The following is a 13,262-nucleotide window of genomic DNA, read 5'->3' as shown; positions in this document are numbered from 1 at the left end:
ATAGTTCTTAGATTTAAAAGTATAATTTATGAATAAATATTAATTATAGCAATTAAATATTTTATGAAATTAATATTTAATAATTTAATATTGTAACTTTAACGGAGACATAATATAATGTGATAAAGTAGTATATTTCTTTACTTCTACAATCATCACGTATAAAAAATAAAATAAAATAAAATAAATAAAAATAAAATTCGAAGCAAATCTGTAGATAATATTTAATTTTTAGAAGGAATTATTGAATTATTCCAAAAGCAAAATGAACTACCATTTCGTCTGTAATCAAGTAGGTGGTTTCAAAAGACTAAATTAAGTAATAAAAGCGTTAAATGATATATACAATTGTCAATATATATTTAGTAAAATAACATCTGAAATTAAAATATATTTCCAATGCTTGATTAATAATGGTGATTCTATGTATACACTATTAACTACAATATTTCATATGGGCGAAGTCACCAAATTTGAACATAACACAATATATTTAAATTTAAGTCTATATTGGGATGTTGTGATAACAAAAATGTGACTGAAAAAAAAATGGGAATATAATTGAAAAGATGTGTATTTAATTATTTTAAATAGAATAGACTATCTATCAAAACATTAAACAGTTTATATAAACCATCAAAGGATAACAGATCTAATTTATTGTGGGATAATAAGGACAATAAAATGCAATCAGTTATACACAAAGAAGATGATGATGCACTATGGTGTCTGATGACGTAGAAATAATGAAAGATTTTTATTAATCAGTAATTGAGTATAATCAAATCCAAAAAAGTTTATTAACAAATTATTTGAAAATCAAGATCATAATTTTAGAAATTATCCATACTGCAATAAATTAGCAAAAAAATTAAAATACTAGACCAGTGGTTCTCAACCTTTCTGGATTCGTGACACCCTTATTCACAAGAACCCAATGCTACGTCTCCCTAACATCAAATTAATAATTATATAAAATACAAGTCCTATAAAAAATACACTACGCAGAAAGATAACAACACATATTACTTCAGCTTTAGTGTTATATAAACATTGACATTTTAAATTGAAAAAAAAAAATTATGATTATTGAACATTTTTATTGATTGTATAAAATCTAAAAATTAATGTGAAATTTGACCCTGGTGATCNTACACTACGCAGAAAGATAACAACACATATTACTTCAGCTTTAGTGTTATATAAACATTGACATTTTAAATTGAAAAAAAAAATTATGATTATTGAACATTTTTATTGATTGTATAAAATCTAAAAATTAATGTGAAATTTGACCCTGGTGATCTTTACATAGTTGTGGAATTGATACATAGACGAGGATTGATGGTTGAAAGAGAGAGTCTCATATTATCTTCTAGTGTTGTTTTTGTAAGTCTTTGGCGTTTTTTTGTTTTAATATTCGTGAGTGCACTAAATCCATGTTCACATAACCAGGACGTTGAAAATTGAAGTAGTACTACAACAGCTTTTGTTGATAGTCAAGGATATTCACTGTGGAGACTTACCCAAAAGCAGTTCAGCGAGACTTCTTTAAATTTTAGTTGGAGCGTACGGTCATTTTTTAGCTCCACAGCTTCCTGTTGTAATTCACAATCATCTGTTTGCACCATAGAACTAAATGGATTACGAACCCAGTCATACCGTTCCACGTTCAAGTCTGTAAAATAATATTTTAATGATATTTGCAAGACCTGCAAGTGATTTTTTATGATTTCCAGAACTTTAGGAATGGAGTTTTCTTGGTTTTTAAATAGTGGAAACATAGCTGTGTTCCCTAGATCTAAGTTTTTACACCGCACAGACATTATTTCCTGAAAACTTGAAAGTTTATCAGCGGAAGTTAATACATTTTTTAATGGTCCTTGCAAACCAGTATTAACCAAGTTGAGATGATGAAAATATCAATCAAAGACGCAAATTTTGATTTCCAATCCCAACCCAACCCAACCCAACCAATCCTCCATAAAACTTGTAAATTATTCGTTTTTCACTGCCATGAAAAACAGCCAAAGTTCCTTTTTAAGTTCGTAAAGACGTACTAAAACTTTTTCTCTAGATAACCACCTCACTTCGATATGGTATAACAAATATGTGAAATTAAGCATCCATCAAATTTCAAATTTCGGTGAAAATCCTACTTTTCAAGGGCTTTCCTTTAATGTAGTTGACAATACGGACAGCATTAATCAGAACAGAATTGAGTTCAGTACCCAACGTTTTTGTGGATGAAACAGTGAATCTTAACGATTAATGGGGTTTTCATTTTAGCGAGTGTAATAAACCCTTTGATACTTGGAGTTATACTATCTGCCTAGTAACTAGACAGATAGAAAATAATACAAATACATTAAAAAAATTAAAAAATAACAAAATTAAATTATTTTATTTTATTTTTAAAACCAATTATCACATTGTATCTGACTCGACAATTTATACTATATAAACATTAAAAATAAATGATTTTATGTGTCTATGTGATGATATGTAATTTTCTTAGCAACTTTGTGAATAATAGCTATAAAGGCTATAAAAAAAGGAAGAATTTCGAGTTTTATAGTGAAGAGAAGTATTGGAAATTTTAAGTAGTACAGAGTTTAACAAAGAACTAAAAGTCAGATACTTTTGAAGAAAATAGAACAGTCATTATACCATAGAATTTAGAATTATCAAAGTTGAATCTTTGGATTATTGCAATAATTAATAATGAAATTAAATTGTGTTACATATTAGGCCCAATGAATCTTACTAAAAATTTTAAATACAATCGATAAAAGTTTCAACATTTATATGAAGCTTTGAATTAACATTGTACTTATGCTAAAAAACCTATTTGCCAGGTAACATTAGTTCAATATTATGAAAAAAACATACCACAAAAAGTTGGTGCTTAAAAATGTGAAGTTTATATTATATACTATGTTATCACTGAAATGAATAAGTCACAATTAGTCAAAAAGTGCAACCCGAATATTTATAGAGATGAATTAAAAAGTTTATTGCTACAAAATTCAGATGAAATAGCAAACATGTTAACATTTATAATGTCAAAAGTATAAAGAATATCACAACAGTATTGAATGGATGTCATTCACTACGATAATTAGTTGTATAACTAATGAGTATAGGTTAAATGATAACAAAAATGTTGATTACTTTTGTATTTCGTGTCACCATACTTTTAATTAAGTAAAATAATTTAATAATATATATATTAATTTTACTATGATGCGTTTTTTTTTGTGTCTGTTATCACTTTTTTCAGTTTTCATCGAATATATTTTTTTAACGATAAGTCAAAAGATCACAAATCGTATCTAGTTGAAGTCATTACCTTCAAAATTTGAAAATTTTTCCCTTGTTCACCGTAATTGATGGAAAACCACCTAAAAATTAGTAATTTTCAAGATTTCTACTACCTTTTTTAGTATTGAGACTATTTATAGCTTCGATGCGAAGCTAAGAAGGTATTAATTATACCAAGATGTGTTATTTATTATTATTTTTTTTTGTGTGTCCGTTACTACTTTTTATCAGTTCTCACTGGACCGATTTTTGTCAATGGTATTTCAAAAGATCACAAAACGTATCAAGTTGAAGACATTATCCTCAAAAATTGAAAATTTTGCTCTCATTCCCTGTAAATAGTGAAAATCATCCAAAAAATTACGATTTTTAGAATCGGTAAATTTCAACATTTTTTTTCTCTAAATTACCATAACTTAATGAAAAATTATCAAATTAAAATAATTATTTTTTATATTAAAACCTTAGATTTTTCACTTTCATTTGATATACATTTTTTGAAAATCTGACCCTCTACCTGTCCACAGGGGGGATTAAAATAGCAACATCTGCACATAAATTTAACTTTTTCAACTTCAGTTTTGAAAATGTTCCGTAAATACTCCAAGCTTCAAACATATGTTAAAATATAGCTAATTTTATGTACTATAAGTTCAAAAAAAAAAAATTTGTCCGGACTACTTATGTTCTACGTGTAAATGGTTGCCGTAGTTAAAAAACATGCTATTTTTGTGTTAAAATTTTTGGTATTGTATTTTAATTTATTTTAAAATACCTTATAAGGGGTACTCTGATTTTCATGAATATTATATAAATCTAATTAACATAGAATATAATGTGAAACTTATTTCAATTTTTTTTTCTTTTAAGTCGAAAAAATGAGTTTTAACATTTGAATCAGCTTAAATTGACAGTTTTATCAACAAACGAATGCGACGAACGTTTGTCGATTCAATAAAAATCATTGGCCCTGACAATGATAATTTTGCAGTTTTTCCATAATTCTTTTTGAGTTAGAATTTTGTTTTTCAATAAACCACTAATTTCTTAAAATTAATCACTATCTACAGATTTGCATCGAATAATTTCTTATGATAGTGATTTCAATCACTTTCAGATATTATCTATACTAGTCCTAACTATGCCGCGACCCCACTGTGTTAACGTTTTTTTATTATTATGCATTTCAACTTAGTGCGTTAGTACATAAATTAGTAAATACATATTTGCGATACGAAGCTGAGTAGGTATTAATTTTATCATAATGAATTTTTATGTCTATATATGAAAATTCTTAGCCCCTACTGTACCAATATTTTTGATCAATATGTCAAAAGCATGGTTTTAATTTAGTTAATCGTATCATCATCAAACATTTCTTTTAATTTTTGGTGATGATGAGACTCCTTAATTTTAAATATTTAGAAAAATATTTTAAATTTGGACAACCATCAAAAATTACAAATTCGGAAAATTTGTAAATGTCTATAACTTTCTAATAAATGATCCGTTCTATTTAAATTTAAATTAAGGACAAAATTCTTTTGGTATGTATTTTTATTGATATTTATTTAAAAATCTCAATTGCAATCAAAGCTAAAACATTCCGATAATTTGACTTCTATGAGTAATTTGCTTTTAAAAACAAAATTCTTTCAATTTTTTATTTTTTTTTTATGCTATTCTTTGGGTACAATAATATCGAAAAATTTTATGATATTTATGTTAATCACTATCAGCTATCAATCTATACTGATATTTACTATTAAAATTCCCACTATATCTCGTTCCCTATGTGGTTTTTTTAAAGATTTATTCTAATATATATATTTTTTATTTATTTATTATCAAAATATTATATTTTAAAGTCTAACAATTATTTAAAAAAAAAAATACAACGTAAAATATTTGGATCGAATTAAATAAAGGTTTGTCATAATAATGTCAAAATACATCAAGTTAACGTAATAATTTATTATTTTACAGTTAGTAGTGTGGTAGATATAGTTAAATAATTTAAATAACATCATAATTATATTCTTTTTGTATTAAAATTAGATAAATACAATATAACTTGTATAAGTAACTATAATTGAATGTTATCTTGTTTTCTTATGAAGAATCTAACTTTATAATTGGCACTAACATATTTTTATAGTGGTAAGGTGGTCAAGTTTTTTTTAGGAAGTGTTTAAATTTATTTCTACCTTAAAAATATGCTTAATTACTTCTATTAGCTTTCTCTTTTGACGCATATGAATTGATAAAATAAATTATGAGCTAAATGCAATAGTGACCTAACACATAAAAATGGATATATTGTAAAACATACATTATCTTATTAAGTACTAAAACTATTTTAATGTAATACTGGCCTATTTAATTTTTTTAATTTCATACTAGTAATAGCAATAAATCTATTATTTCGTTTATACATTTCTTGTTGCGTCATGATGTATGAAGTACTTAAAGAAACAATACACATTAAAAAAAATTTTGAGATATTATTTATTAAATAATTGATAGCACAGTGAGGTCGCGGTACAGTATGATCGTGGCATAGTTAGGACTAGTATAGATAATATCTGAAAGTGATTGAAATCACTGTCATAAGAAATTATTCGATGCAAATCTGTAGATAGTGATTAATTTTAAGAAATTAGTGGTTTATTGAAAAACAAAATTCTAACTCAAAAAGAATTATGGAAAAACTGCAAAATTATCATTGTCAGGGCCAATGATTTTTATTGAATCGACAAACGTTCGTCGCATTCGTTTGTTGATAAAACTGTCAATTTAAGCTGATTCAAATGTTAACGCTCATTTTTTCGATTTGTTCATTTTTTAATAAGTTATGGTAATTTTTAGAAAAAAAATGTTGAAATTTACCGATTCTAAAAATCGTAATTTTTTGGATGATTAGAAAACGAGAGCAAAATTTTCAATTTTTGAGGATGTCTTCAACTAGATACGATTTGTGATCCTTTGACGTATTATTAAAAGAAATATATTCGGTGAAAGCTGAGAAAAAGTGGTAATAGACATAAAAAAAAAACACCCATAGCAAAATTTATACCTTCTCACGTTTAAATCGAAGCTAAAATAAGCTATTTCATGATCATTTACTGTATTGTGGCATTTTTATTGCACTTATCGCCTCAAATTTCTGAAAAGGAATTATTAAAATGTTCATATTGATAATATTAAAAATTATTTTATGTAATAAAAGTTATATTAAAATATTCATGAACCTTATAAGTGTTTAAAAATAATTAATGTATATTAAATATACATTAATACACTTTGAAATATCATTCAACAAAGTTGCTACTCTTGTGGTAATTTTTTTTTTGAATTAATGAATACAAAATTAAATAATTATAATCGTAAAAATATATACTACGTTATAATTTTTAACACTTATTCAACACAAATTTAAATTATTTCCCACGGATAATTTCTATAATTAAGTGGAAATGGTCGTCACTAGTATTAAATAACACTCATTTAAATCGTTTTTGTTTAAATAGGCATGTTAAAACATGAAAAAGTTCGTGACGTAAAATATGATTTAAAATTTTTACATGTAAGATGTCATATGTGTAATTTTTTATACTATTGTTATTCATTCTCATTCGGAATAGATAACTCATTGAACTTTTATTTTAAACAGTACGAAATCAATTTCAAGGTTTTAAATGTTAATTAATAGTTAAATAATATTTTAAAAATTATAGACCACTTGTTATATATTTGTTTGTATGACAAATTGGACAAAATTGTGTCATAATACTAAACGATCATTGAAACATTAAACTATATTTATGAAGACTAAAAACCGTAAATAATTTATAGAAATAAAAAAGTCACGATTTTTTACTAATATATTTTCAACTTTTATGCATGATCATAATCTTTATGTTAGTAAATTTTCTTATTATACAATTTATTTAATTATTTTAAAGCACATAATATGAATAATAAGTAAGTCTAAGCTAATATCATCTTTTCTGATGTCCGATAACATGATATTTACTGCCGATAATAATGAGATTTAATTATGTAAAACTTATAAAAATAGGTCTCTTTTCTCGGCACTATAACCAAACAAAACTTTTAAAATACATCATTAGACGTGTTTTTAGTACTTACAATACAATAAGCACGTCCATGTTTCCAAATGATTTACAACATTTACAACGGATCGATAATTAAAGAAACTCTTAATAATTCATTTGAAAATGATTGTATAAAAACTTTTTGTTGCAAATATGTTGATAATGTTTAATTTTAGGAAGAATTATTGGATTATTCTAAAAGTAATATCAACTCCTATTTCCTCAATAATTGAGGAAATAATTATTATATCCTGATTACAATTTCTATAATTTACTGTTTACATATTAATTATTTAGTATTGTAATTTTTAAATAGTAATTATAATAATAATAATGCAGATGCATATTTTGTGAACTTAATAGAAATTTTTTCAATTTTTAAGGGCAATGTTTTCAACTAGATTGATTAACATACAATAATATTTCTTATCGTAGAATTTATATAATTCATATACATATATGTATACTAACCATGAGAGAAATTGAAACCACTTTCCTTATTTACTGAACACTATATATTAATGTATGATAATTTTGTCTCAACCACTGAAACAATCTAATGTAACTAAACAAAAAAGACGTATATTGAGTTATGCTAATCAAAATGATCATATTTTTGGAGAATTTCTATTTTTTTTTATTACTACAAAAGTAATAAAGTTTTTTTTAAAGTATTAGGTTTATTTTTATAAAATACGTATAAACCATATTCTAAATAACACCGGGATCCTAACTGGATGCAACCAATTTGCCTAGCTCGACAGATGCGCCAAAAAATATTAATTATTTGAATACGATAATATCATTTTTTAACTCATATGTCTTTCATTACTAAGACGGCGGCAGTATTATACTCTTTGCCAAACTCTAAGTCGAACAAAACTATAACAGATGAAAAGCTATTGTATTATAATTAATAACAAGTATTAAAAAATAAAATGTGAGTGAGTAATTCTATTTTTTGTTATAGTCACATATCCGGTATTACTCTCCTAGGAGTACCTTCTGAAATCTACGTATACGGTACCCAGTATTTGATTGTAGCTATTATTAACATATTTATAATACTCATAGTTATCTATGTGTTCTTACCAGTATTCTACGATTTGCAACTTACCTCAGTTTACGAAGTAAGTTGACTTTTACGTTAATTATTTGTTATTTAAACTAAAATATTACAAAATATTTATTTGATATTGCAGTATTTTGAGCTACGTTTTAATAGAAAAATTCGAGGTTTGGCATCACTTATGTTTACTATTTCATTGATATTGTACATACCAGTTGTAATCTATATCCCAGCATTAGCATTTAACCAAGGTATTGACAATAGTTTTCAATTTAAATCACTATTATGTACAGTTGTAAATAGAGTGTTCTAAGAATTTTTCTTAAAGTAATAGTGAAAAAGAAAATTCATATGAAATTTAACAAAAAATACATCAGATAGAAATAATCTATATGCACTTAATCATATCTTTTTTTATATGCGTATCACTTAATTCATAATTAATTTAAGTTTAAGTTAAATATAGAAAAAATATATCTAGAAAATATATTGTAATTGTTTCATTTTGTAGTAAGCAAACTAAATGTCCATTCTATCACGCCAATTTTATGTCTTATTTGCATATTTTATACAACTGTAGTAAGTACTTTGTACAACTATATTTTATTTTTACTTCATTATTTAAAATTTTAAGCAAGTTAATTAATTGCTGCATTAATTAATTTTTTAGGGAGGACTTAAAGCTGTAGTGTGGACTGATGCTGTACAAAGTTTATTCACAACAATATCAATAGTGGCAGTAATTATTTTAGGTATTATACAAGTGGGTGGAGTGGGTAACGTAATTAAAGCCAATGCTGAAGGAAATCGGTTGGAGTGGTTTAAGTAAGTATATATTAAGATTGTGTTTAACATTTTAATGCATCACGAATATACATTTTCACAAGGTAAAATTTCTAGTATGGATCCGGATCCATTATTAAGAAATTCATTTTGGACTGTAAGTATTGGCACAACTTTTAGTTGGGTTCACGGTCTCGGAATGCATCCCGGAGCAGTTCAAAGATTCGTAGCGTTGCCAACATATAATAAAGCTAGAAAAGCTTTGATTTATTTTATTCTTGGCATAGGAATAGTAAAAATTCTTACAGGTGCTATAGGTATGCTGGTTTATACAAAGTTCAAAGATTGTGATCCTGTTATGGCCGGAGTAAGTATTTTTAATTGAAAAATATACATATAAATTTTAATGAAATTAGTTTTTTAGTACATCGAAAATGATAAAAATTTATTACCTCTTTTTGTTACAAACGTGGCTTCTAATTATCCTGGCCTCACTGGTCTTTTTATTTCTGGAATCGTGAGTACAGCATTGAGGTAAGCCTTGTGAATTTTTATTTTACAATATTGCTAAGATTAATATACGTTTTTATAGTACTATGTCTGCACAACTCAATACTGTATCTGGAACTATATATGAAGACTTTATTGTTAAATTGTTAGGAGTGAAAGTTAGTGATTTAATGGCTAGTATTATCATGAAAGCCACCGTAGTTATAGTTGGAATAATTTGTGTTTCCTTAGTTTTAGTAGTAGAAAAACTCGGAAGCATTTTACAGGTAATTTTATTATTTTAATTTTAAAATGAAAGTAAAATATAACTAAAACCATTTTATACATTACATACAACATCATAATAAACAGTTAATTTGGGGCTTGGTAACTTAGAAATAATTATAGATTAAGACGAAACAATTATTTAAATCACCATAATAAATTAATCCTATTACACATTTCCGTGTTCACCTTAGCCTTATGCTTTCTAATTTATTATTTTAAATTAAATCTTAAAGTTTCTAAGTTAATGACTAAATTTCTATAAATGAACTTGTATACGTATTATGTATAAGTCTCTCTGTAGATAGGGCATAAAAATAGTTCCACGGCCCCTCTACCAGTCGTAAGAGTCGACTAATAAGGTTGCGTCAGATCGACAGGCGGCGTAAAATTTTTGTCAAAATGTATGAGGAGTCCTGAAAAAACTTAGGCAGATTGATCAATCTCGGATGTACGCAGGGACAACAAGTGAGAGGAAATAAAATAGTTAAAAACGGAAAAAGCCTAAGGAATAAAGTGTTTGATACCAGCCGGACAACATGTGTAGTAGCTGTTTCATCAGTCATGTATACAGGTCTACCCAACGCTTGTAGTGCCAACGGTGTAGGGACATCACCACTAAATTCTAGGCTGGACTTGTATGTAAGGGAGAAAAATAGATACAATGAAAAAATAGGTACTTGGAATGTTGGAAAATTAGTAGAAGTATTGAAGAGGAGAAAAGTGAACATTTGTTGTTTGCAGGAAACTAAGTGGACGGGAGAGAAAGCAAGGGAAATAGATGAGGGTTATAAAATAATATACTCAGGTAAGTCTAATACAAAGAATGGTGTAGGGATAATAATGAATGAGGATATGAAATGTAAAGTAGTAGAAGTAGTTATGAAAAGTGACAGGATTATAGTCGTAAAATTAATCTTTGAGGGAAAAGTGTTGAATGTAATAAGTGCCTATGCACCACAAATGTAATGTGATGAAATAGAAAAGGAAGTGTTTTGGAGAGAGATGAATGAGATGATCCAAGGAGTACAGGGCAATAAGAACGTGGTGATAGGTGAAGGATTGTTTTCACCATTTTTTCCATTCTATTTTTTCTACTACAAGATTTTTCTACTAATTTTTTTATCCATGATTATTTTTTGTTTCAATGGTTGTTATAGTAATTTGAGATCAATTGTTAATATTTTTTTTCGATATTTAAATTCGATAAGAACCTCAAATTGTGTAGTTGCTAAATTTTTTGTAATTAGTAATTGGAAAATTCGAAGTTAATCAAAATATTTAGTAAAAATGGTCGTGGAACTAATATATGAAGTTACGAAGCATCCCTTTCTACACGAAGATGAGTTTTTGTATACGAGATCGACTGAAAAGAATGGTAGAGTTTTTTGGTAGTGTCGATCACGTGTTGTCACCCGTTTATGTGCAACTCGCGAACAGGTTCGTTATAAAGATTTGGAATTTATTTATATTCGTTTAAATTAAAAATGAAATAATAAGTAGACTATAGAAGTCTTAGAGCGTGAAAAAAAAATTTTTTTTGGAAAAAATTAATGGAATAGAACGTTAATAAAAAAAAAGTATTGGAAAAATTATACAGTGGAGAAAAAGGCCAGTGGAAAATTATAATTATAATTATTGTATATCAAAATAAAATTTTAAACGAAATGTTTGATTGAATAACATTTACCCCGAAAATATGACGATAAAATCATTCAATTTTTTGGATTGCTCATTAATGAGGAGGCTATATAATTATACATTATAAACACATTGATATAAATTACACTACCCCGTAAAAAAACTAAAGTAAAAGCAATGATGCAATAAAACTATTTATGATCTATATGCAGAAATCATCAACTACGTCTTTAAAAATTTTGTTGATTTTTAACTACTAATAAACTCAGCAACATAAAAATATCATGAAGAATTTTTCTTGTTTGAATATGTTCTTGAAATATATATATATATATAAGTGCCCTAAATCTTCTGAATTTCCCCCAAAAAAAATTATACAATTAATATTAAATAATATTTTTTGAAATTATAAGTAGTGAGGTTAATATAGTTGAGTCTTCTTAGTATATATTCGAATTGTTTTTAAATACTATAGATTATTTGAAATGTTGAATTATAATGATTTTAACCATTATTATATTTTAAATCAGTTGTGATAAGTAATACCTATTTACACTATACCAATATGTGGAGCTCTTAGTTTTAGTTTTAGTTATTATCGAGGTGGACATAATGCCCATGCACTCAGACCTGTTGGTCCATTGTGCGCACCTCATACCGAATTGTCTTGATTTGGTTTACCCACCTAAGTGTTATCACCAAAGTGTTAATACATTATCAACCATAAAGTCACCTCTAAATATGACCAAAGAGTCCTGTCTTTCTGGCGAAATTAAGTATCTTTCTGGGTTTTAGGTTTTTAATATCTTATTTTTCAGGAAAAGGTTTATTCAAGTAGTTTGATCTTAGTGTGGACAAGGCTTCACATTCGCACATGATGTGAAATGAGTCTTCCTCTTCTAATCCACACTTCCTGCAGAATTGTGATTCCGATACCCCTATTGCGTTATGATGTTTAAGCAGGTGACCATGTCCTGTCAGTAGACCAGTCAGAGTGCTTATTTGGTATCTAGTCATGCTATTAAAATCACCCAACAGTAGACCAGGGGTCTTGATAAACATTTTAGATTGTCTAGGTACTACCAAGTACTTCTAGATTTTCCTGTGTTGTTCTCTGCACCAATTCTTGGGTAACGCTTTGAGCGATTGCTCAGTGAGTCCTACTACTGGTTCTGGTCCAACATAGGTGTTCTCTGCTCCTTTCCTAGCTAGAAAGTCAGCATTCTCATTTCCAGTGACACCGTTGTGTCCCGGTACCCACGCTAGTGTAATTTTGTTGAACCTCGATCGTGGTTCTAAAGTTTACCTGCATTCAAGGACCAGCTTTGAATTCACCTGATCGTTACAGAATGCCTTCAAAGCCGCTTGACTATTACTTAAGATAGTTATCTTCCTATTTTTGTATACCAACAGGTTCTGAGCCCCTAACAGTATCGCCATCACCTCTGCTTTGAAAATAGAGGGTGTTGTGCCCAATGACATATTGACATTTATTCGTGGCTTTAAACCCTATATTCCAGCACCAACCTTTCCTGATTTTTTGGATCCATCTG

At 27.2% G+C, this 13,262-nt stretch overlaps 1 protein-coding gene across 2 annotated transcripts in view; it reads left to right on the top strand.

The window, feature by feature from the left end:
- LOC126903103 (sodium-coupled monocarboxylate transporter 2-like) overlaps window positions 1-13,262 on the top strand; it is a 29,158-nt gene that overhangs the window by 3,035 nt on the left and 12,861 nt on the right. For both annotated transcript variants that reach the window (XM_050681094.1, XM_050681093.1), the window contains exons 2-8: window positions 8,413-8,572; window positions 8,645-8,762; window positions 9,023-9,090; window positions 9,182-9,336; window positions 9,412-9,661; window positions 9,719-9,828; window positions 9,887-10,070. In XM_050681094.1, the coding sequence (XP_050537051.1) occupies window positions 8,413-8,572; window positions 8,645-8,762; window positions 9,023-9,090; window positions 9,182-9,336; window positions 9,412-9,661; window positions 9,719-9,828; window positions 9,887-10,070 (1,045 nt within the window). The remainder of the gene's footprint in view (window positions 1-8,412; window positions 8,573-8,644; window positions 8,763-9,022; window positions 9,091-9,181; window positions 9,337-9,411; window positions 9,662-9,718; window positions 9,829-9,886; window positions 10,071-13,262) is intronic.

This window comes from Daktulosphaira vitifoliae, unplaced genomic scaffold (genome assembly GCF_025091365.1).
Source record: "Daktulosphaira vitifoliae isolate Bord-2020 unplaced genomic scaffold, ASM2509136v1 Scaffold_3, whole genome shotgun sequence".
In the NCBI taxonomy this organism is placed as follows: Eukaryota; Metazoa; Arthropoda; class Insecta; order Hemiptera; family Phylloxeridae; genus Daktulosphaira; species Daktulosphaira vitifoliae.
This window is presented reverse-complemented; position numbering and strand designations above follow the sequence as displayed.